A 25,369-nucleotide genomic window follows, 5' to 3' on the forward strand; every position below is an offset into this window, starting at 1 on the left:
TTCTGAATCCATACCGACTTTATTGAGTGGCTTAAATTAGAAAGCCAGTCTCTGAGAAATGATGCTTGTGAATTTAACGTCACTTTACAACATGCTTACTTAAATTAAAAGATGAGAATAATAAACAGTGAATGATTTCGAAATCTTCTTACAAATAAATTCAAAGTGCGTCTATTAAAAGACTCAGAAATACAAGTAAAACTCGTGGTTAAATATAACTCCCCACAATAACATTTTTTATATCCTGACAAACAAACAAAACAAAATAAAACAATAATGTCAAAATACACTTCCGTACATGTTCAGATATTTACTAGAGCCAAATGTACAACTAGAAATGACTATACAAAATCGTCTCATGGACAAATACATAACTCACCTTTACATTGGTGCGGAATAATTTTCTAGGCTATTACATTTCTCATTATATACAGCCTTGCAGTGACGTGAAATGTAGGTATTCATTACAAACTTGGACAGGCTCTTTCTGATAGTATCCGTGGAGCGTTTTACCAACGGGTGACATAACTTTTCCTCCATTATTAATAATAAACAGGCGATGTGTTCGATAGGGTAGATCAGGACATAAACAAAACGTGGATCACCGCACATAAACAGCTACAGTGATTTGTTCTTACAAAGGAGCCGTCGAAAAGGACGAGTACTGATCATTTCAGTGTTCAACAGGCTAATAAAGTGCCACAGTTTGGTTTTGAATAAAAGTACGTCAGCACAGCAGTAACACGATATTGCAGGACACATATTATCACCAAGTGATAGAACAACGTTGTCTATTTCTTGCTTATTGTAATACCCATGTAATAACCAGGTTGCGTAAAAACACTCAAAAGGGTACATACACCAAAGTATAGGCGTCCCCGGTTGGATCAGTCTGTGCGTTAGAAGAACACTGATGTGTTTACATTGTGCCCCAGTGTTCCAGTGTGCCTTCAGGATTACTTTACCAGTACTGTATTTGACCTGTACACCCCACGTCATCAATAGGATACTAGGAGATATCATTTGATCAGTAGTCTAAATCACTTGATTAACTCAACTTGCACACATTAGCATAATTACGCATACTCGACGTATGTCCACTGTAGTTTAGCCATTTCCCTTAGATCATATGTTTTCTCAGATATTATACTTAGTCGAGAGAGTTTAGAAAGGCCGTTCGTTTCCCGTACCCGGGGTAGATTCGGGAGCTTGCAACAGGTCGGGGGAATGGCATCGAGGGCTCCCCGGTGCACTGTGCTCACTGTCGGTATCGCTTCCCCTCTTTCCCCCGCTGCCAGAGCCAGACCCGGCGGAGCCCCCGGCGCTGTGAGTCTTTACGTGTTTACTCAGATGGTCGCTCCGCATAAACCTCTTGTTGCAGACCGGACAGGCGAATCTTTTCTCCCCGGTGTGCGTGCGCAAGTGTCGCTGGAGCTCATCAGAGCGCGTAAACCTCTTCCCGCAAAACAGCCAGTTACACACAAACGGTCTCTCTCCGGTGTGCCACCTCAAGTGCGCCTTGAGGTGCGACGTTTTGCCGTAAACCTTTCCACAGCCCGGAATGTGACAGCTATGGAGCCCTTTCCTCCGCAGACTTGCTCCTGCCGGCCCCAGCCTTTCCGACTCCTGACAGTTGGGACAGTCGCAGGTGGCTCTGCCAGAGTAGCGCCGTGCGGAGGACCGGGGAGACCCCGCTAGAGAGGCCGTTGGCCCCCCAGATAACATATTCCCCCCTGCTCCGCCTAATGGAGACGGACTGGAGTCCGGATAAGAGGATAACACCGGCTTGTAACCGTCCATCAGGTGTTGTCCGGTTGTCAAAAGGTGTGGAGAGGGACTTGTACTGAAGGCTGAGTGACTTAGGCTGGAGTAATCGGAATTGTAGCCCCCTAAAGGAGAGTGTAACGATGTCTGGAGTCCACCGGAGTGCAACGAGGACTGTAGAGCTGCTCCACTCGGGTTCTGAACATCAATCCAACCCGCTCCCACATCCCACCATGCAGACGCGCCGGTGGTGCCAACCTCTCCTGTGGGGATACCATGATGGGACGACTTGAACCAGGACTCGTACGGATGTGCAACGCTCATTCTCGGGTAGATGCCTTGCAGACTGTCCACTGAGGAGTGCACCTTGGAAATGAAGACGGGCTGATGGCTGGGTTCTTGAGAACTGTTTGTAACGGAGGCCTGAAATACAGAATAGTCGTTTCCAAAGTGGGGCGTGGATGAGTTGCCGGACGTTAGGGAGAAGGCACTGGATCCGGGAGAGCTGTTGGTGCCAAACGAGTCCGATAGACCAGCTCCGTTACGGGACACTCCAAAACCGGACAGGCCGGACCCAAGGCTGCAGCTGCTGGCGGTGGCTCGCTTCCACGGGTGGAAGCCTTTCCCAAAAGATGAAGAATTATCCGAAATGGAGGATGGTGATGGGCTCGGACTCCCTATCTTGTTGCATGTCGCAGCCAACATGGCTAAAGGAGTCGATCCTAGCCTCGGCTCCTCCTGAAATGACAAGAAACAACATGTTGATATCGATAACGCACCTTTCAGTTTGCTTGGTCAGTTGGTGCCTAATAGCCTTTCCTATAGTAGGCTACAATAACAATGATTATTTGGTCGGTGAAAAGTTCATTCCGTGCTAATGCAAAAGTTACTTTGTAAACTATTTCCATTTGCAATAGGCCAACTAGCGGGACAGTTTAAACAGGCATCTTTTCCAAGTCATAACAGAGTCATAACATACCTGTAGACTGAGATGAAATAGAACGCACCAAAATGTAGCTATAACAAAACTATTAAATGACGTTACATATGACATGTACAACAACATGCGCGTCTTGTGCACATCAGTAGAAACTTATATCCCGCGCGCGTCTCTCTGTCGTTGCGAAATGAATCTCAGCGTTTTACTCGTGACCCACTTGCTTAAAACATAATCAACGAACTGTCTTTCCTAGTGTGACGGAAGCAATGTTAATCCCCTCCGCTGGACAATAAAATAACTAATTAAACCAGCAAGAAACCCCTTAGACTCACCCCTAGAAGTGAAGTTGCCATCACAAAAAGTGCCCTCCTCAGAGGATCTTTTTATATTTATGAATCACAGCAGTGTTTTTTTAGAGGTGTGCAATACAATGATGTGTTCCGCCCATTCCACCACAATTGTAGGTCCTCTCCGGCTTTGAAGTACCGCTGTGACACGGGCGACCAATCAGCGCCTCTGTTCCACCACACTGCCACATTCTAACGTGAGGTCATCAGTAGACTACTTCAGACAGCTCTCCACCCCTTCACCACCCTCTTCATAATAAAAGAACGGAAGAAGGTAAAGTTAAATGAGAGTGAAAATAATTACTTATTCAAATTTGAAAGAGGAAATTTGGGAATTGTATTCATTTACGATTAAAATTAGACTACTTGTGCTATTATTTATTGTTATCATAATTATTGTTATTAGATTATTATTCGTTGTTATTGTTATTTATATTTTGTGGTTATTACAGTGGTATCAAACCTTTGTATATGACTATTTAGGAGATTTTCAATCCCTTTTTTCAAAGCTTTTGCTTCACTTTCTACCAGTGTTACATTGAGGACACAGATGTTTTAGCTAACCTTCTGTGGCGTATTTCCCTTCGAAGTTTTACATTAATGTTGTTGTCATTACTTTTAAGTAATTCATGCGAACAACGATTATGAAGCCTACAAAAGACTCCACTGTTTTCACATGCAGGACCAATATTACCTTTTTTGAAAATGTCACTTTACTGTAATTGCATTCAATTATTTTGACAATTTTGATTAAAACTACAATGCACTGCATTCCAGAAAATAGATGACTGACTTTATCATCAACTTCATAGTATGACAAAATAATTATACACTTCATTTAGCTAGTTCGTTTACATTGGTACATCAGTCCACGGAGTTACTGTGTGTGTGTGTGTGTGTGTGTGTGTGTGTGTGTGTGCGGGTAGAAAGAGAGATGGAGGAGGCATAAAGGAGAACAGACCACATCTCAAATAAAAGGAAATTAGCTTCATTTAATTTAATCATTCTTACCTTTCCCTGTTTTGTGTGTCCAGGTGAGGTCTGTGTAGCCTCATTATATCGTTGATAATTAATCAATGGGATCTTAGATTAAACAGTGTAGCCTACAGGCGCATTACAACGATACAATGCACATTTCTGTCTGTTTCCGTACAGCCTTTGCGGATCTTACACATTCGATCAAATATAAAATTAAAAGCTATTTTGATAATATCGAATATGTTCCATCACATCTCAACTGTTATTAGCCCATGTAGCATCATGTACATAATAATAATAATAGCTTCCGTTCGTTACATAACAGGGACTTGAAGGCCATAACAACCCGGGGACTCTCTCTCTCCTTTTCCCTGTCACTCTCCCTCTCTCTCTCTCTCTCTCTCTCTCTCTCTATCATTCTCTCTCTCTCTTCCCCTCGCTATATTAGCATGCAATGTGCATTGGCAGCATACATTTAATTTGAATTTCAAATTTAATAACGCAGGAGGTTTTTAATCATGCGTAGTTTTATATGTTTGATATTAACATGCTTATTGACCGGGTCTGTTGACCAGCTTGGCCATTACAAGACAGCGAAAAGTTAATTAAAACGACCAGGGATTATTCATCACATCATCTGCCTAACCCATGTCGCTTCCTTTATTACACTGTGTGATAGATGGACTATCTGATTAATTCCTCTGTTTCTTCGATTGGACAACAGCTTTTTGGATTTAATTTACGCTGCTAGAGCGAACAAGGTGCAGTCAAAATGTGTCCATAGTGCTGGAAAAACAAAATATGAAATAAATAAATATCTAGGCTAAGTAACAGAGAGCATTGGACTAAAAATGATTACTATACATGTCGTTGATATCGCCTAAGTAACAGTTGTGCTGTGTCATGTCTATGCACCAGTCTAATATTGACAATCATTTCTCGTGTTCATTCAATAACTGTAGAAATAGTTTAACAATTGTAGTAGGCCTACGTTAAAAACACGTCTTTTGAGTTCCTCACATCTCAGTTTTACATTTTATCATTGGTTGTTATTGACTGTGATTTCTGCAAATATTGAAATAGAAACCTTCTTTGAAAATAAATCAAACTTTAGATTTGTAAAACTTGCCAGTAGCTTAATTAATGCAACCCATTCATTTAGCTTATAATTTCGGGAAAACTGGGTCTCCAATATTAAACTTAAAACTCACTAATATGCTATTTAAAATGTATGATAACCATAAAAAAACAATACAGAGTTTCCATAAGAATAGAAGTACACGCTATACTAGAACTCAATCAGTTGATTAGTTGACGTCATTTCTTCCTAAACAATTTAGGTCAAATGACAACAACAACAAAAAGTCCAAAAACGTTAAAGAGATACACCAAATTATTTAAAAAATACAATGTGTAGCCTAGATAGAGGCTTACATACCGTGCTCCACTCGGCGCCATATTGATATCGATTGACCCTCGATGTTTCTGTCTGTAGTGCACGAGGCTGAGCGCAGCGCTGCATCCCCTCCACCCGCAGGCGGTACAACAGTAGACCCTGTCTCCTGCAAGATAAATGGTACTTTGGGAATTGCGTTTAATTAGGAATAACTGAGGAGAGAGAGGCTTGCTCGTCCACCGGTGGTCTAATCACAACATGTGTTCTAGCCAACTGACAAGGTTGCGCAGTCACGTGCTTACCTAAATATCCCAGGTAGGTATGAGAGCTAACATAAGGGATGCAAACATGTGATGCTGTATTTTTCTATGATGTGGAAAGATGGAGAGGTTATCTTTATAAACAAGTCCCCATGTGTGGAAACCATGGTATGTCACATTGACAAATTGCTGGGTTGTATTATCAAGCAGGCTGATTTGATAGGTCAGCAAGATCACAGTTCCCCATGCAACATGTTTCAACATGTCACTGATGGACAACTACATCATTGATGGTAGAGAGAGATTGGACACTTCCAAATGGTCAGTTGACTTTCACATGTTTACTAGGGTGGTTTTACCCATCCGTATTTTACAATTAAAACAATTCCCTTTGTCGGCAATTTGTGCGCACAGACTCTCTCCCATAAACCTTCCAGTCACAGTGAGGGTGGGTTGGCCTGAGTTCATATGGTGAGGCCGGGCACAGGTTGTTCTTTCTGATCGCCTGTCTCCCCACTAACTGTACGTCACATTGAACAGATGTCCCCATTTAGGGCTTTCTTTCTCCTACACGCATGGACTATATTACCGTCATGAAATCAAACTCCAAACCTGTCGCTTTCACCGCCATAATGACCGCGTTATTCAGGGCCGCTGAGCACGAACAAAATGTGCTCAATATTGTCTTCTTTACAATTATTCTGCATAGAAAATGAAGGGAAGGAGAGTCTGAGGGGGAAGTAGCCGGATGAAAGGGATGGAGAACTTTACTCTAAATGTGGTGATTTACAAAGCAACTTGATCATCTCAGGGTCTTACTGCTGAAGATCCATGCTCGGAAGTAAACTGCAGGTTCAGGCTTGCCACAGCAATTAGTCGACTTATCGTGGTGAAATTAGATCTTTGCATAAAACCATGCAAATAATTGTCTTGGAAGAATGACAAAAATTAAACCATTGTTTGTGGATTTAGGGGCACCACCTCATGTTAAATGAAGAGAAATAAAGAGTTGAGTGTCCTAGGGTAGCTTACAGATGCCTATCAAACCCATGTTTCAACCCTGCCATACTTAGCCTATGATATGTTGTTTTATGCAATATATCTCAAGTGACATAATAGGATTTCAGGACAGTGTGTTTGAGTGGCTCCACTATTCCACTATTGTTACTCACTCTGCCCATAGATGTGATCATATCTATAGCATGGTGTTAACTCAAGTGAAAGAACAGGATATGGGGACACAAGTGTTTTTGACTGACTGACTGCTGGTGTGGGCTAGTGGTGGTTCTCTCCTCTCCTCTCCTCTCCTCTCCTCTCCTCTCCTCTCCTCTCCTCTCCTCTCCTCTCCTCTCCTCTCCTCTCCTCTCCTCTCCTCTCCTCTCCTCTCCTCTCCTCTCCGTTCACCATGCAGGAGGTTAGGAGGAGCAGATGTCTGTCTGCCCTGTGAGCTGCCAAGTAGGTCTGAAGCAGGGGAGCCACAGACACAAGGGCCCAAATGGTGTGACAAAGGATGTGCAGGAAGCCTGTCTCCGCCTGGGTGAGCCACACTCACTGAGGGTCTCCCCTCTCCCAGCAAGCCAGCAGGGACACAGAGGTTGTGTGTTCCAAATAGCACCCTATTCCATATATAGTGCACTACTTTTGACCAGAGCCCTATAGGGAAAAGGATGCCATTTGGAATGCATACAGATGGACAGAGCCAGGGACACAGAGAGCCAGGGACACAGAGAGCCAGGGACACAGAGAGACAGAGACAGAGTCGGGGCAGCAAACAAACCCATGTGTTACACAGCATACTGTTGTGGTTCAGAGATGCATGCACACATAAACACATAGAAACACATACACACATGCACAGAGATACTCACATGCATGTATAGACAGTTGCACTCGAGCACTCAAGTATCACACACACACACACACCACACACACACACACACACACACACACACACACACACACACACACACACACACACACACACACACACACACACACACACACACACACACACACACACACACACACACACACACACACACACACACACACACACACACACACCAATGGGTGACGAAGATGACCATATTTTGATTGAGAGTAAATATACTTTATAATCACAGTGTCATGCAACGATGCAACATACAGTGTAATTGAGTTTATTTCAGTGGCTTTCACATCCCATCCAACTCTGTGTCAGTAAATTAGTATCAGTGGGTGGTGCTCCGCTCAGAAGAGATTTAAAAGCTCCTAAATATCTTATCACGGTGAGTTGGCTAGATTTACCTTCGTATAGCCATTACAGACATCAGACAACTTGAAGACATTGTTAAGAAATAACATTGAAACTGTAGCTAGAATTCTCAAAAACCAAGCAAAGCTATCATAATGATTCCATTTTTAAAAGCAAAGCTATCATAATGATTCTATTTTTAAAAGCTCTCAAAGACATGCAACATGTTTGTTTTCATGTAAACAAACTCTGAACAAGACACTGTGTGCTGAAACTCTGGTGTTTATCCATTACAGTATTGGGAGATTTTAGAGAGCGTGCAGCTGTCTTTATTTATTTTTTTACACGTTTTGAAGTAATCTACTTTCTCTGGGATGTCACGTCCGTCAGAGAGAGAGTGGTGTGGCAGGCAGGCTTTCTGGGCCAGGCCAGGAGGTCATCAACAGTGGGAAAATAGTGTTCCCTCATAGTGATCCAGGCACAGGTGTGCAGCATGGCCAGTACTGAAGAGAAGCACTGGACCATAAACAATGATATAAATGTCTGGCAGATAAAATGGCTAGTTAACAATCTTTTGACTGCCTTAACCTCTGATCTTTTGTGACATATCGATCAGCCAGCTGCTGGCGGTGTTGTCTAGCGGGACCTCTTTGGTTCAGGGATGAATGGATTGGGGCTGGGGCCTCCAAAGGCTTTTTATCCTCCTTTTATCTTAGCTTTTTTTGGAGGGGGAAATAGTGTAATAAAATGTTTTAGGTTTCATTTTTAAAAATAGCTTTTCTTTGGCAATGTAATAGTTAGGTAATGGAATATAGTTGATAGTTAATAAATGCTTTACTTCCTTGTGGACCATGTCCTAGTTAGTCCTAGTTAGCATGTCCTAGTTAGCTCCATGGTTCTATTTTTAGAGTTTTAACAAGCCACAACAGAACCTTATTCTCTGTTCCCTGCACAGGTGTTGCTGACGCAACGCAGTACGTTTCTAAGTTTACAGGGAAAAGATTCAACACCAAGAGAGCCACTGGGTAATTTACATGGACATAATTGGTCCTATGTATAATATCAAGCTAATTGTACGCTAAACAACACATGTCCCCAGAGGCTGAAGTGAAGGCTGGGGGAGGCTGTAAGACCATGATGGCAGTGATGGTGTGCTAATGATCACTCTTAACACCTGTCTGTCACTGGGACTATGTACATCAGCCTACATGCACGTCTCCAGCTGCTTGGGCTGTTAGGCATGTAGGCCCAGATCCAACTGTAGGAACCAAGGGAAACGGAACAGAAGGAACAAAAGAGACATTATGGAAGTTTAGTTGCTACTTTTAGGTCGTATTTAGGCTTTAATGTTGGCTGTATGGTCCATACATACAGTATATGATATAATAATAATTGTTATCTATGAAGCCACACGCTGTTGATCCCACAAGCTGCCTGTGTGTTTCACTCTCACTTTGGGATCAATACGTATCATTGTTGGGAGACACTCAGACATCTGCTCCAGTAGTGTGTTCAGCGTGAAGTTACTGTTTACTTCTGATTTGACATACGCTTCACAGTTCACGCAAATGACTGGCCATCTACGATAGATACAAAGTGGTTGCGTTATCCCTATAGCGAGTCCTGATTAACAGTTGGCCTAGCTGATAACGCCTCGTTCACTCTTTTCTATGTCTAGTAGCTGTGTGTTTGGTACATGACTGGAGCGATAGATTGCTGTGTCTGAGGCGCGTCCAGGAATAAGGCAGTTTACAGTATATTGTGCTGCCATTTGGTTTGACTAGTGCGTGCGTCTGCAGGCCACGAGGTCCTCTTATTGGCATTCAGCGAGCCGAAGCGTTACACTTTGTCTGTGTGAGCGGCAGCCTAAGAGACAGGCGGGCTGGAGGAGAGGGAGGAAGGCAGGCATACAGAGTCAAGTACCTAGGATTAGCCCTGGCCCTTCAACTTTCTCTAATTATCCTCCTGCAGGCATTCTGGCCGTGTGGGATAATAATGGAAGTCTGTGTGTTCGCCCATCACCTCTCAAGTGTGGGTGGAGAAGGCGAGCGAGAGGAGAGAAATGTTTGCTTTCCTTGTTACGTCACCCATGGAACACAATAGATACACATGACTTTGTTTTGTTAGTTCACTGAACGGAACGGATGGGGGCTGAAGTATGGCTAGCTTACAAAGTACTTACCTACCCACTGGGCACAGACATCAACGTTTAGTTTTGATTTACATTTGGTTGAGTTGTCAACTAATGAAACATTAGTTGACACGAAAACAACCCCAAAAAAACAACCAAAAATGTCCCGCTGTTGGATTTAGTTTAAAAGTTGGGTGAAAAACATACGAAATTACCTTACGTCATCACATAAAATGTTTGTGTTGAAATGATGTGGAAACAACATTGATTCAACCAGTTTTTGCCCCAATGGGTAGGTTCTTTATACTTGTGAACTGTAGCCAATGAATCGATATCAACAGTGATGTTCACATTGCCTTAGTGGTGACTTTAGAGCTGCAGCACGGCAGGGAAACAGTGATGTTCACATTGCCTTAGTGGTGACTTTAGAGCTGCAGCACGGCAGGGAAACAGTGATGTTCACATTGCCTTAGTGGTGACTTTAGAGCTGCAGCACGGCAGGGAAACAGTGATGTTCACATTGCCTTAGTGGTGACTTTAGAGCTGCAGCACGGCAGGGAAACAGTGATGTTCACATTGCCTTAGTGGTGACTTTAGAGCTGCAGCACGGCAGGGAAACAGTGATGTTCACATTGCCTTAGTGGTGACTTTAGAGCTGCAGCACGGCAGGGAAACAGTGATGTTCACATTGCCTTAGTGGTGACTTTAGAGCTGCAGCACGGCAGGGAAACAATGTTGTGGACGTGATAATAGAGTTGTGAAACGCCATGTCACACACGTTTCAGGTAAGTCAATCTTTCCAGAACATTGGATGAAAGTTTCCAATCTGTGAACATATTCTATTGTGACGGAGGATCAATTGTTACAACCTGTGAACATATTCTAGTATGAGGGAGTGAGCAGTGACACAATTATCACATTTGGAGAACATTATTCAGTTTTAGTTACTGAATGTGTACTAAACATTTCACCTCTCTATTATCCTACATTGACAGACAACAGGGCCGGTCCTCTGCTGTCATCTCTCTTCATCTGATGTCTTAGTTTCCTGGTAACGTCCTTATTCTTCTCTCAAGTACGTACACGTGGTGATAATACAGAAAGCTGAGCGAAAACACAATGCTTTAATTAAGACCTGGAGTGATTTCCCTGAGGGGGGAGATTGTCTGCTTCCATGTAGTTAGTTCATCATGCAGTAAAGAGGTTGCCTTGTCCTTCCCTTCCCTGACAATTGGTTTTAATCAGCTAGCATGCCTCTCCAGGCTGATCATTTCTGCTAAATTGACAAGGGTGGTGGATGCCTCTGAAAATCACTATGACTGGGCTAAGGCCACTGGGCTAAGGCTACTGGGCTAAGGCCACTGGGCTAAGGCCACTGGGCTAAGGCTACTGGGCTAAGGCCACTGGGCTAAGGCTACTGGGCTAAGGCCACTGGGCTAAGGCTACTGAGCTAAGGCCACTGGGCTAAGGCCACTGGGCTAAGGCTACTGGGCTAAGGCTACTGGGCTAAGGCCACGGGGCTAAGGCCACTGGGCTAAGGCCACTGAGCTAAGGCTACTGGGCTAAGGCCACTGGGCTAAGGCTACTGGGCTAAGGCCACTGGGCTAAGGCTACTGGGCTAAGGCCACTGGGCTAAGGCCACTGGGCTAAGGCTACTGGGCTAAGGCCACTGGGCTAAGGCTACTGGGCTAAGGCCACTGGGCTAAGGTTACTGAGCTAAGGCCACTGGGCTAAGGCCACTGGGCTAAGGCTACTGGGCTAAGGCTACTGGGCTAAGGCCACGGGGCTAAGGCCACTGGGATAAGGCCACTGAGCTAAGGCTACTGGGCTAAGGCCACTGGGCTAAGGCCACTGGGCTAAGGCTACTGGGCTAAGGCCACTTGGCTAAGGCCACTGGGCTAAAGCTACTGGGCTAAGGCCACTGGGCTAAGGCCACTGGGCTAAGGCCACTGGGCTAAGGCTACTGGGCTAAGGCCACTGGGCTAAGGCTACTGGGGTAAGGCCACTGGGCCATTGGCGTCAATATCTTTGGTTCAGTGCTTTTTAAACAGCATATCCTGGTGCACATCTATATTTTCTCTACAAGGATATGTGTTGCCGTGGCAGCCAATACGTCTCTGGTGTTGTTTCGTCTTTGAAGAATAGCAAAGTGGTGTGGGGTATTTTGGAGCAATGTTTTGCTTTGCTGAGAGAAACATAAACTGTGAGGTTGGTTTGTAACCCCAGCAACACAGTCTTGTAGGTTGCCAAAACATTAACAGGTTTCGTTGGCTTTCTTTCACTCCTTTGGGCGCAATACATTCATGTCATGTTCATGGGCTGTTGCTAGAATGACAACGTCATTTATGTGTCAAAGAGAAACCCACAATGCATATCTTTGGATTATTTTGATGATTTCACGAAATGTCTGTTTTCTGTTTTCACTTCACGTGGCACCTACACATGCAGACTGTGCAAGTGTGGAAGTACAAACTGTGATTTGAAGTAAAGGGGGGTGGGGAGCGAGGAAGGGAAGAGGATAGAGGGATGAGTATGAGGAGGAAGCTGGGACCCACTTCTCGCCCTGCAATTTAATCACTGTACACCCCGGAAAGTATTGACAGTTGTCCTGTGGAAGCTATTAAAGTTGCTGTCCAAGGTTAAATGAAATTGCAGTTTATCAAGGCAGCGTTGAGAAAATAAGGGAATCTGTTCATGGCTGTTGATTAATGTGGAGCCTGATCAACACAAGGGGTTCATTAAGCTATACATCACCGGGGTAATTTAACATGTCATCACGCCTGCTGCGGTCTCTTCCCGCAACATGTTTTGCGCGTGTGTGTGGTGTGTGTGTGTGTCTGAGGTGCTCCCCATGGTCGTTTGCAACAGATGACACATGCAGCCACAGTCTCTGAGGGTATGGACGAGGATGCGGCCTGTCGCCCACCTTTGTGACAGTCTGTATAATCTCCAAACCAACCTAACCCCCAGTTATCAATGTTGACAACTACTGTCTGACGGCAGCATTACAGAATAACATATCAGAAACTTTATTTATACTGTATATGGCAGTAGTACACATGACTTAGTGCAGTAATACACATGACTTAGTGAAGTAATATACATGACTTAGTGAAGAAATACATATGACTTAGTGAAGCAATACATATGACTTAGTGAAGCAATACACATGACTTAGTGCAGTAATACACATGACTTAGTGAAGTAATATACATGACTTAGTGAAGAAATACATATGACTTAGTGAAGCAATACATATGACTTAGTGAAGCAATACACATGACTTAGTGCAGTAATACGCATATGACTTAGTGCAGTAATACACATGAATTAGTGCAGTAATGCACATAGCTTAGTGCAGAAATACACATAACTTAGTGCAGTGCATATCAGTATAGAAGACAGAGATAGTATTATAGTCATAAGTCACCACACCATCATTAAGTTTGCAGACAACACAATTGTGGTAGGCCTGATCACCAATAACAATGAGACAGCCTATAGGGAGGAGGTCACAGACCTGGCAGTGTGGTGCCAGGACAACAACCTCTCCCTCAACGTGATCAAGACAAAGGAGATGATCGTGGATTACAGGAAAAGGAGGGCCAACCACGCCCCCATTCTCATCGACAGGCCTGTAGTGGAGCAGGTTGAGAGCTTCAAGTTCCTTGGTGTCCACATCACCAACAAACTATCATGGTCAAAACATACCAAGACAGTCGTAAAGAGGGCACGACAACGCCTATTCCCTCTCACAAGACTGAAATTATTTGGCATGGGTCCTCAGATCCTCAAAGTTATACAGCTGCACCATCGAGAGCACTGGTTGCATCAGTGCCTGGTATGGCAACTGCTCGGCCTCCGACCACAAAGCGCTATAGAGGGTAGTGCATACTGGCCCAGTACATCACTGGGGCCAAGCTTCCTGCCATCCAGGACCTCTATACCAGGCGGTGTCAGAGGAGGGCCCTAAAAAGACTCCAGCCACCCCAAAAAGACTCCAGCCACCCCAGTCATAGACGGATCTCTCTACTACCGCACGGCAAGCGGTACCGGAGCCCCAAGTCTAGGTCCAAAAGGCTTCTTAACAGCTTCTACTACCAAGCCATAAGACTGTTGGACAGCAAACCAAATGGCTACCCGGACTATATGCATTAACCCCCACCCCCCTTTTTACGCTGCTGCTACTCGCTGTTAATTATTTTATTGTCTATGCATAGTCACTTTACCCCAACTGTACCTACATGTACATATTACCTCAATTACCTCTACTAACCTCTACCCCGCACACTGACTTGGTACCGGTACCCCCTGTATATAACCTCCACACTGACTCGGTACCGGTACCCCCTGTATATAGCCTCCACATTGACTCGGTACCGGTACCCCTGTATATAGCCTCCACACTGACTCGGTACCGGTACCCCCTGTATATAGCCTCGTTATTGTTATTTTATTGTTGTTCTTTTATTTTTTACATTAGTTTATCCAGTAAATATTTGTCTTAACTCTTATTAATTTTTTTAACTGCACGGTTGGTTTAGGGCTTGTAGTAAGCATTTCACGGTAAGGTTGTATTCGGCACATGTGATAAATCAAATGTGATTTGGTTTGACATGTTATTTTCCATTACGTTCACACATTTTCAGATGCCGGTGCATAACAATTTTGGACACTTGATTAAACAGTAATTTAACTCCATTTAAGGTGCATCCTTATGGCTGTAACCCAGACTAAATGCACACGGTACAATACATATTCAGAACCAGAACCAGAACCAGAACCAGAATCCACTGTCCATCTCTGTCATCAGGGCAGGATGGACTCTAACTACATTCACTGTCCATCTCTGTCATCAGGGCAGGATGGACTCTAACTACATTCACTGTCCATCTCTGTCATCAGGGCAGGATGGACTCTAACTACATCCACTGTCCATCTCTGTCATCAGGGCAAGATGGACTCTAACTACATCCACTGTCCATCTCTGTCATCAGGGCAGGATGGACTCTAACTACATCCACTGTCCATCTCTGTCATCAGGGCAGGATGGTCCCTAACTACATCCACTGTCCATCTCTGTAATCAGGGCAGGATGGTCCCTAACTACATCCACTGTCCATCTCTGTCATCAGGGCAGGATGGTCCCTAACTACATCCACTGTCCATCTCTGTCATCAGGGCAGGATGGACTCTAACTACATTCACTGTCCATCTCTGTCATCAGGGCAGGATGGACTCTAACTACATCCACTGTCCATCTCTGTCAGCAGGGCAGGATGGACTCTAACTACATCCACTGTCCATCTCTGTCATCAGGGCAAGATGGACTCTAACTACATCCACTGTCCATCTCTGTCATCAGGGCAGGATGGACTCTAACTACATCCACTGTCCATCTCTGTCATCAGGGCAAGATGGACTCTAACTACATCCACTGTCCATCTCTGTCATCAGGGCAGGAAGGACTCTAACTACATCCACTGTCCATCTCTGTCATCAGGGCAGGATGGACTCTAACTACATTCACTGTCCATCTCTGTCATCAGGGCAGGATGGACTCTAACTACATCCACTGTCCATCTCTGTCATCAGGGCAGGATGGACTCTAACTACATCCACTGTCCATCTCTGTCATCAGGGCAGGATGGACTCTAACTACATCCACTGTCCATCTCTGTCATCAGGGCAGGATGGACTCTAACTACATCCACTGTCCATCTCTGTCATCAGGGCAGGATGGACTCTAACTACATTCACTGTCCATCTCTGTCATCAGGGCAGGATGGACTCTAACTACATCCACTGTCCATCTCTGTCATCAGGGCAGGATGGACTCTAACTACATCCACTGTCCATCTCTGTCATCAGGGCAAGATGGACTCTAACTACATTCACTGTCCATCTCTGTCATCAGGGCAGGATGGACTCTAACTACATTCACTGTCCATCTCTGTCATCAGGGCAGGATGGACTCTAACTACATCCACTGTCCATCTCTGTCATCAGGGCAAGATGGACTCTAACTACATTCACTGTCCATCTCTGTCATCAGGGCAGGATGGACTCTAACTACATTCACTGTCCATCTCTGTCATCAGGGCAGGATGGACTCTAACTACATCCACTGTCCATCTCTGTCATCAGGGCAGGAAGGACTCTAACTACATCCACTGTCCATCTCTGTCATCAGGGCAAGATGGACTCTAACTACATCCACTGTCCATCTCTGTCATCAGGGCAAGATGGACTCTAACTACATTCACTGTCCATCTCTGTCATCAGGGCAGGATGGACTCTAACTACATCCACTGTCCATCTCTGTCATCAGGGCAGGATGGACTCTAACTACATTCACTGTCCATCTCTGTCATCAGGGCAGGTAGGGTTTTGATCACTTGGGTTTTCTCTACTGTAGCTGCAGGAGACAGGACAGGCAGGAGACAGGACAGCCAGGAGACAGGACAGCCAGGAGACAGGACAACCAGGAGACAGAACAGGCAGGAGACAGGACAGCCAGGAGACAGGACAACCAGGAGACAGGACAGCCAGGAGACAGGACAGCCAGGAGACAGGACAGGCAGGAGACAGGACAGTCAGGAGACAGGACAGCCAGGAGACAGGACAGCCAGGAGACAGGACAGACAGGAGACAGGACAGGCAGGAGACAGGACAGTCAGGAGACAGGACAGGCAGGAGACAGGACAGCCAGGAGACAGGACAGTCAGGAGACAGGACAGCCAGGAGACAGGACAGCCAGACCTGCATAAATAACAGAGGTTAGGTCCCTAATTGCTCCATATTCCCCATATAGTGCACTACTTTTGACCAGGGTCTCCAGGGAATAGGGTGCCATTTAGGATGCAAACGGTGCTATGCTAATAAGGCCTCCCACCTGGTGTGGTTGTGATTTTTTCTTCTGGGGGATTTGTTTACTGGCGGATAATTGATGGTGCTTGAGGGACAGGCGTGAGTTGGACATGAATCACGGGGCGACGCGCCTCATGATAAGGAGCTGAAAGTCGTCCGTAATTAAGCAGGGCACTAGAGACCAATTGTTTGCAGAATGATTTGGCCGCCGGCTAATTGACACTAATTGTTTAATCTGATTTTTTCCCCCTCACAACACCGTTAACTAAAAGTCAGGCCACTCTCTTGTGCACTCATCCACAGCACTGTGCATTAATACAGCAGAGGCTCACACAGTGGGGAACCCTATTCCCTATATAATTCACCTATTTTGTCAAGTTTCTTGTTAAAAGTAGTGCACTATATAGGGAATAGGGTGCAATTTGGGACACAATTACTGTGTTACGATGATAGGTGGTGTTTGGGGGGGGTGGGGGGGGGGGGTGAGATAGAAGGTGGATCAGATCATGATGTACTGTTCATTCGGAAAGTATTCAGACCCCTTGACTTTTTCCACATTTTGTTACGTCACAGCCTCATTCTATAATGTATGAAATTGTTTTTCCCCTCTCATCAATCTACACATAATAGCCCATAATGACAAAGCAAAAACAGGTATTTAGAAATGTTTGCTACTCCTGGGTGGCACAGTGGTTAAGGGCGTTGTACTGCAGCGCCAGCTGTGCCATCAGAGACTCTGGGTTCGCGCCCAGGCTCTGTTGTAACCGGCCGCGACCGGGAGGTCCGTGGGGTGACGCACAATTGGCCTAGCGTCGTCTGGGTTTGGGAGGGGTTGGCCGGTAGGGATGTCCTTGTCTCATCGCGCACCAGTGACTCCTGTGGCGGGCCGGGCGCAGTGCGCGCTAACCAAGGTTGCCAGGTGCACAGTGTTTCCTCCGACACATTGGTGCGGCTGGCTTCCGGGTTGGATGCGTGCTGTGTTAAGAAGCAGTGCGGCTTGGTTGGGTTGTGTATCGGAGGACGCATGACTTTCAACCTTCGTCTCTCCCGAGCCCGTACGGGAGTTGTAGCGATGAGACAAGATAGTAGCTACTAAAAAACTATTGGATACCACGAAATTGGGGAGAAAAAGGGGTAAAATTTTAAAAAATAAAAAATGTTTGCTAATTTATTCTAAATAAAAAACTAAAATATCACATTTACCTAAGTATTCAGACCCTTTATTCAGCACTTTTGGCAGCGATTACAGCCTCGAGTCTTCCTTGGTATGATGCTACAGGCTTGGCACACCTGCATTTGGGGAGTTTCTCCCATTCTTGTCTGCAGATACTTTCAAGCTCTGTCAGGTTGGATGAGGAGCGTAGCTGCACGTCTATTTTCAGGTCTCTCCAGAGATGTTCGATGGGTTTCAATTCCGGGCAACTCCTGCGTTGTCTTGGCTGTGTGCTTAGGGTTGTTGTCCTGTTGGAAGGTGAACCTTCGCCCCAGTCTGAGGTCCTGAGCGCTCTGAAGCAGGTTTTCATCAAGGATCTCTCTGTACTTTGCTTCTTTCATCTTTCCCTCAATCCTGACTAGTCTCCCAGTCCCTGCTGCTGAAAAACATCCCCAAAGCATGATGCTGCCACCACCATGCTTCACCGTAGGGATGGTGCTATGTTTCCTCCAGATGTGAAACTTGGCATTCAGGCCAAAGAGTTCAATCTTGGTTTCATCAGACCAGAAAATTGTTTCTCATTGTCTGAGGCCTTTAGGTACCTTTTGGCAAACTTTTGGCAAATTCCAAGCGGGCAGTTTTACTGAGGAGTGGCTTCCATCTGGCCACTCTACCATAAAGCTCTGATTGGTGGAGTGCTGCAGAGATGGTTGTCCTTCTGGAAGTGTCTTCCATCTCCACAGAGAAACTCTGGAGCTCTGTCAGAGTGACCATCGGGTTGTTGGTCACCTCCCTGACCAAGGCCTTTCTCCCCCTATTGCTCAGTTAGGCTGGGCGGCCAGCTCTAAGAAGAGTCTTGGTGGTTCAAAACTTCTTCCATTTAAGAATGATGGAGGCCACTGTGTTCTTGAGGACCTTCAATGCTGCAGAAATGTTTTGGTACCCTTCCCTAGATCTGTGCCTCGACACAATCCTGTCTCTGTGCTCTACAAACAATTCCTTTGACCTCATGGCTTGGTTTTTGCTCTGACATGTACTGCCAACTGTGGGACCTTGTACAGACAGGTGTGTGCCTTTCCAAATCATGTCCAATCAATTGAATGTAGCACAAGTGGACTCCAATCAGGTTCTAGAAACATCTCATGGATGAATACTGGAAACAGGATGCACCTGAGCTCAATATTGAGTCTCACTGCAAAGGGTCTGAATAGTTAAGTAAATGTGATTTTTCATTTATTTGTAATTTTTTATTTGCACAAATTTCTAAAAGTCTGTTTTTCCGTTGTCATTGTGGGGTGTTGTGTATAGATTGATAAGGTTTTTTTTTTATTTAATCAATTTTAGAATAAGGCTGTAACGTAATAAAATGTGGAAAAAGTCAAGGGGTCTGAATAGTTCCCGAACGCCCTGTATAATCATCCCATTTTCTTATCTAAAAAAAAAAAGATCAGTAAGAAAAGACTGATCAAATTAAGATCCTACATCTGTAGTTGATTTATCGCATTGAGAGAAGGCTTATAAATGAACAATGTTAATCCCCTCCTCCTCCCCTCCTCCACTATTTTGTCTGAATGACATATACTGGTTTTTAATAGCAGCAATACTTTATAATTAAGGGGTCAACATTACAGTAAAGGAACATATTATATGGCTCATTAACCAAAAATATTAGGACGGAGACTAGGCTATCACAACGGAGACTAGGCTACCACAACGGAGACTAGGCTATGTTGTGAAGGGATGTTGGCAATCATGTCAACTCTACCCATACAGTATATGGGTCATAGAGATTCTATGGTATACAGTATTACAGCATTCTCCTTCTATCCTATAAGTGAATGACATGATCTTTATCGTCTGGGTAGTAAGTACAGAAAACCTCAGGACTGTTGTTTTGATAAATACAGGACTTGAAAACACTAAGAATATGGGATTTGCCACCTGGTTATTGAGGATGAAGGACAATGGACATATTACTGATATATTTCATGCTGTGTCATGAGTGTGGGTATTGAGAAGACACCTCATTATTACAGAGCTATAGCCTTTATGTTGCATTCGTGTGCTTTTGGGAAGTGGGAAACTTGGAATTGGGAAGTCATTAGTATGACTTGATTGTGTTCAAGTGCTTTTGAAGTCGGACCAATTCTTCAACCAATACGATTTTAGCTAGCTTGATAAGCTAGCTAACATTGCTAATAATAAAGTTAGCTAGCTTACTTAACATTGACAATATGGTTAAACTAGCTACATTATCCACATTGAAAAGGTGAAAGGTCAGTGGTGAAAACATCACAACTCGGCAACTCCAGTAACAACATTAACTTCCGTTAACCCCGACAGCATGTGAACGCCCCATTAGCCAGAAGAACCAGATTAATCATAATAGTAGCATAGCCACTTAGTATAGTCACTTAGCATCTCTGTTAGCTTGCTAGCCTAATATTCTGGAGTAGGCCGATGATTGACTTGATTGACATACAGTAAGTGAAGGACATAGGAACAAACGAGCAACAAACTTAGTTTGAAAACACATTACATCATTAAAATAGCCAAATGATGTAAATGAAAAAAGCACCAAGCACGTTATGCTATGAGCATCAATCTTGCACATTGCCAATGTCATTATGCAGTGTCAGTCCAATGTCTTTACTTTTTACAAGGCTACGATAACAGAACCATTTGTTACCTTCTGTTGAGTGTCCAGACGACTCAATTGACTTATTTGGGAGTTGTCACTCTTCATTTGGTTGCTTCTCAACATTACTGTGTCTCATGGTAACTGTGTCCCACCCAGGCCAATATATCCATATCTATATGGAGCTCTGACAGTAGGGGATCAAAGAGAGTGAGTGGCTGGCTGGTTGCTGGTAGGCTGACCATCCTACAGTGGGAGCCATTATTGTTAGACCAAACACTCCTGAACCCCTTGGGGATAACCCTTCCTTACTCTTTATTAAAAATGGTCTGGCACAAAGTGCAGTTGGAAAGTATTCAGACCCCTTGACTTTTTCCACATTTTGTTACGTTACAGCCTTATTCAAAAATGTCTTAAATAATGCCAAACAAAAACACATTTTTAGAAATTTGATCAAATTTAAAAAAAAATAAAAAACATATACCATACTTACACAAGTATTCAGACCCGTTGCTATGAGACTCTAAATTTAGCTCAGGTGCATCATGTTTCCATTGATCACCCTTGAGATGTTTCTACAACTTGATTGGACATGATTTTGAAAGAAACACACCTGTCTATACAAGGTCCCACAGTTGACAGTGCATATCAGAGCAAAAACCAAGCCATGAGGTTGAAGAAATTGTCCGTAGAGCTCCGAGACAGGATTGTGTCGAGGCACAGATCTGGGGAAGGGACCAAAACATTTCTGCAGCATTGAAGGTCCCCAAGAACACAGTGGCCTCCATCATTCTTAAATGGCAGAAGTTTTGAACCACCAAGACTCTTCCTATCGCTGGCCGCCCGGCCAAACTGAGCAATCGGGGCCTTGGTCAGGGAGGTGACCAAGAACCCGATGGTCACACTGACAGAGCTCCAGAGTTCATCTGTGGAGATGGGTGAACCTTCCAGAAGGACAATCTCTGCAGCACTCCACTAATCAGGCCTTTATAGTAGAGTAGCCAAACGGAAGCCACTCCTCAGTAAAAGGCACATGACAGCTCGTTTGGAGTTTGCCAAAACGCACCTAACGGACTCTCGGACCATAAGAAACAAGATTCTCTAGTCTGATGAAACCAAGATTGAACTCTTTGGCCATAATGCCAAACGTCACGTCTGGAGGAAACCTGGCACCATATATACGGTGAAGCATAGTGGTGGCAGCATCATGCCGTGGGGATGTTTTTCAGCAGCAGCGACTGGGAGACTAGTCAGGATCGAGGGAAAGATGAACGGAGCAGAGTACAGAGCAGAGCGATCCTTGATGAAAACCTCTCCAGAGCGCTCAGGACCTCAGACTGGGGTGAAGGTTCATCTTCCAAAAGGACAATGACCCAGGGCACACAGCCAAGACAACGCAGGAGTGGCTTCGTGACAAGTCCCTGAATGTACTTGAGTGGCCCAGCCAGAACCTGGACCGATCGAATATCTCTGGGGAGACCTGAAAATAGCTGTGTATCGAAGCTCCTCATCCAACCTGGCAGAGCTTGAAAGTATCTGCAGACAAGAATGGGAGAAACTCCCCAAATACAGGTGTGCCAAGCATGTAGTGTCATACACAAGAAGACTCAAGGCTGTAATCGGTGACAAAGATGCTTCAACAAAGTACTGAGTAAAGGGTCTGAATACTTATATAAATGTGATACTTCCATTTTTTGTTTGTAATACATTTGCAAAAATGTCTAAAAAACAGTTTTTGCTTTGTCATTATGGGGTATTGTGTGTTGGTAAGGATTTTTATTGAATTTAATAATACATTTTAGAATAAGGATGTAACATAACAAAATGTGTAAAAAGTCAAGGTGTCTGAATACTTTCCGAATGCACTCTATACTTGTCCAAACCATTATAACTTCCAAACACATATACATCCTAATAAAACTACTCAAACACATATCCTGATGAACAAGACCTCACTGGCAAACAAACCAAGATTCCCAATATGCAAAACATGGCTGCTAAACTCCCATCCAATGTCTACTACCTACGATGTGTTCGTTGGTGTCAACTTAAATCATTTCTTTAGCTCTGCAAATATGAATATTGGCAAGTCTTAGTCGATGCTAGAAAAGTGGTGTGTTGTGTCTCGGCGTGAGATGAGATGATGAAGTAGAACTGAGCATTCCACATAAAGGGGGAGAAGACTTCCCTCTCTATTTGATTAAACCAAGTCTCAATAACCAGAGCCATGATAGATGGGATCCTCACAAAGGAACATTAGATCCAACATGATTACATTTAACGCCAACTCACTTTGCAGCTTTTTTAATTAACACAAACTATGATGAGATATTAATGATTATTAGAGGGGGGGGCAGCAAAGGGTTGACACCCCCCCCTCCCCCTATACCCCACCACCCCCCATACAGGACAAAGAGAGCGTGTGCAAATCCAAACATACATAATTTAATAGTGTCATATTTAGTCCCATCCTTTGTGAGAGTTCTCTATGACAACTTCAAATGGCCACCTTTAATGTAATTATCCATCTCCATGACTACAAAGCCTATACTGTGAACATGAATAACTGTTGTTTTCCCTCAATTCATAGCTGTTGGGGACCAATCAGACGAGAGCCACTCATGTGCATCCAGTCATCTGTTTAGGTCCAATCCGCTGAGAGAATGATTAGCAACTTAAAGAGAGGATAGTGTTGAACTTCTAAAGACACACTGACAGTACAGTATCATGGAGATGGTGTTAGAGAAGCCTCTAAAGACACACTGACAGTACAGTATCATGGAGATGGTGTTAGAGAAGCCTCTAAAGACACACTGACAGTACAGTATCATGGAGATGGTGTTAGAGAAGCCTCTAAAGACACACTGACAGTACAGTATCATGGAGATGGTGTTAGAGAAGCCTCTAAAGACACACTGACAGTACAGTATCATGGAGATGGTGTTAGAGAAGCCTCTAAAGACACACTGACAGTACAGTATCATGGAGATGGTGTTAGAGAAGCCTCTAAAGACACACTGACAGTACAGTATCATGGAGATGGTGTTAGAGAAGCCTCTAAAGACACACTGACAGTACAGTATCATGGAGATGGTGTTAGAGAAGCCTCTAAAGACACACTGACAGTACAGTATCATGGAGATGGTGTTAGAGAAGCCTCTAAAGACACACTGACAGTACAGTATCATGGAGATGGTGTTAGAGAAGCCTCTAAAGACACACTGACAGTACAGTATCATGGAGATGGTGTTAGAGAAGCCTCTAAAGACACACTGACAGTACAGTATCATGGAGATGGTGTTAGAGAAGCCTCTAAAGACACACTGACAGTACAGTATCATGGAGATGGTGTTAGAGAAGCCTCTAAAGACACACTGACAGTACAGTATCATGGAGATGGTGTTAGAGAAGCCTCTAAAGACACACTGACAGTACAGTATCATGGAGATGGTGTTAGAGAAGCCTCTAAAGACACACTGACAGTACAGTATCATGGAGATGGTGTTAGAGAAGCCTCTAAAGACACACTGACAGTACAGTATCATGGAGATGGTGTTAGAGAAGCCTCTAAAGACACACTGACAGTACAGTATCATGGAGATGGTGTTAGAGAAGCCTCTAAAGACACACTGACAGTACAGTATCATGGAGATGGTGTTAGAGAAGCCTCTAAAGACACACTGACAGTACAGTATCATGGAGATGGTGTTAGAGAAGCCTCTAAAGACACACTGACAGTACAGTATCATGGAGATGGTGTTAGAGAAGCCTCTAAAGACACACTGACAGTACAGTATCATGGAGATGGTGTTAGAGAAGCCTCTAAAGACACACTGACAGTACAGTATCATGGAGATGGTGTTAGAGAAGCCTCTAAAGACACACTGACAGTACAGTATCATGGAGATGGTGTTAGAGAAGCCTCTAAAGACACACTGACAGTACAGTATCATGGAGATGGTGTTAGAGTAAACCTGTTCCCCTTTTAAATCATTCGTTGACATTAAGTTTATGACTTAGAGTTGGAGAGATTGATGAACGATCATATTCATTCTGTTCATTTATCTTGAACTACTTGTCAGTGAATTGTACTACCATCTCATCAAACATAACCATCTCAAATAAATGGTAAGTAATAAATCGGAGGCTGTATCTTTTAGCACAGTATTGTGCATTATTTGCATTCCAATCAACATTTATCTTGTCTGTGTCTCTTTTCAATAAAGTTTGCTGATTTATTGTGGTAGCCTGCCTTTACTTTGTGCTAATAATTGGATGCTATTGAAAGGATGAGTTTCTATTGATTTTGTGGATGACTGGGAGCATTAACAGGGCCAGATCTTAGATTGTCAGCCGGCTCTCTCTGTGTTGAGACGGGATCGATGTCTGTGAATCTTCCCTCCCGGCTTTTTTATTCACTTCTGTCTCCATTGATTGAAACATGCAATAGTTCAGAGGGCTATTATCACACTGATGCTACGTTTCTCTCTCTCTCTCTCTCTCTCTCTCTCTCTCTCTCTCTCTCTCTCTCTCTCTCTCCCCCCTCGCTCTCTCCATCCTCCTCTCTCTCTCTCTCTTTTCCTCCCCCCTCTCTCTCTCCCCCTCGCTCTCTCTCTTTCTCCCCCTCTCTCTTTCCCCTCCTCTCTTTCTCCCCCCTCT

The 25,369-nt window shown here is 44.2% G+C and overlaps 1 protein-coding gene across 3 annotated transcripts; it reads right to left on the reverse strand.

Annotated features, from left to right (window-relative positions):
* LOC110506629 (transcription factor Sp8) lies at positions 1 to 5,798 on the reverse strand. Of its 3 annotated transcripts, none has more exons than XM_036937134.2 (2): positions 5,468 to 5,798; positions 1 to 2,502 (listed from the first exon to the last, which is right to left on the reverse strand). In XM_036937134.2, exons 1-2 carry the CDS (start codon positions 5,549 to 5,551, stop codon positions 1,165 to 1,167), a joined length of 1,422 nt encoding a protein of 473 aa, XP_036793029.1. In that variant the 5' UTR covers positions 5,552 to 5,798; the 3' UTR covers positions 1 to 1,164. The 3 variants fall into 3 exon arrangements, with proteins under 3 accessions (XP_036793029.1, XP_036793033.1, XP_036793024.1); XM_036937138.2 differs by lacking the exon at positions 5,468 to 5,798 and adding an exon at positions 3,037 to 3,300; XM_036937129.2 differs by lacking the exon at positions 5,468 to 5,798 and adding an exon at positions 2,744 to 3,136.
* Between the last annotated feature and the right edge of the window lie 19,571 nt (positions 5,799 to 25,369).

This window comes from Oncorhynchus mykiss, chromosome 2, assembly GCF_057628025.1.
Source record: "Oncorhynchus mykiss isolate SJ-2025 chromosome 2, ASM5762802v1, whole genome shotgun sequence".
NCBI lineage: Eukaryota > Metazoa > Chordata > Actinopteri > Salmoniformes > Salmonidae > Oncorhynchus > Oncorhynchus mykiss.

What these genes read in the sequence shown, in the direction of transcription:
- LOC110506629 (XM_036937129.2), bottom strand. Translation starts at nt 2,830, where the DNA reads ATGTTGTTGTACATGTCATATGTAACGTCATTTAATAGTTTTGTTATA. An exon ending in TATTTCATCTCAGTCTACAG is followed by an intron (nt 2,503 to 2,743) that starts GTATGTTATGAC and finishes TTGTCATTTCAG; the next exon opens with GAGGAGCCGAGGCTAGGATC.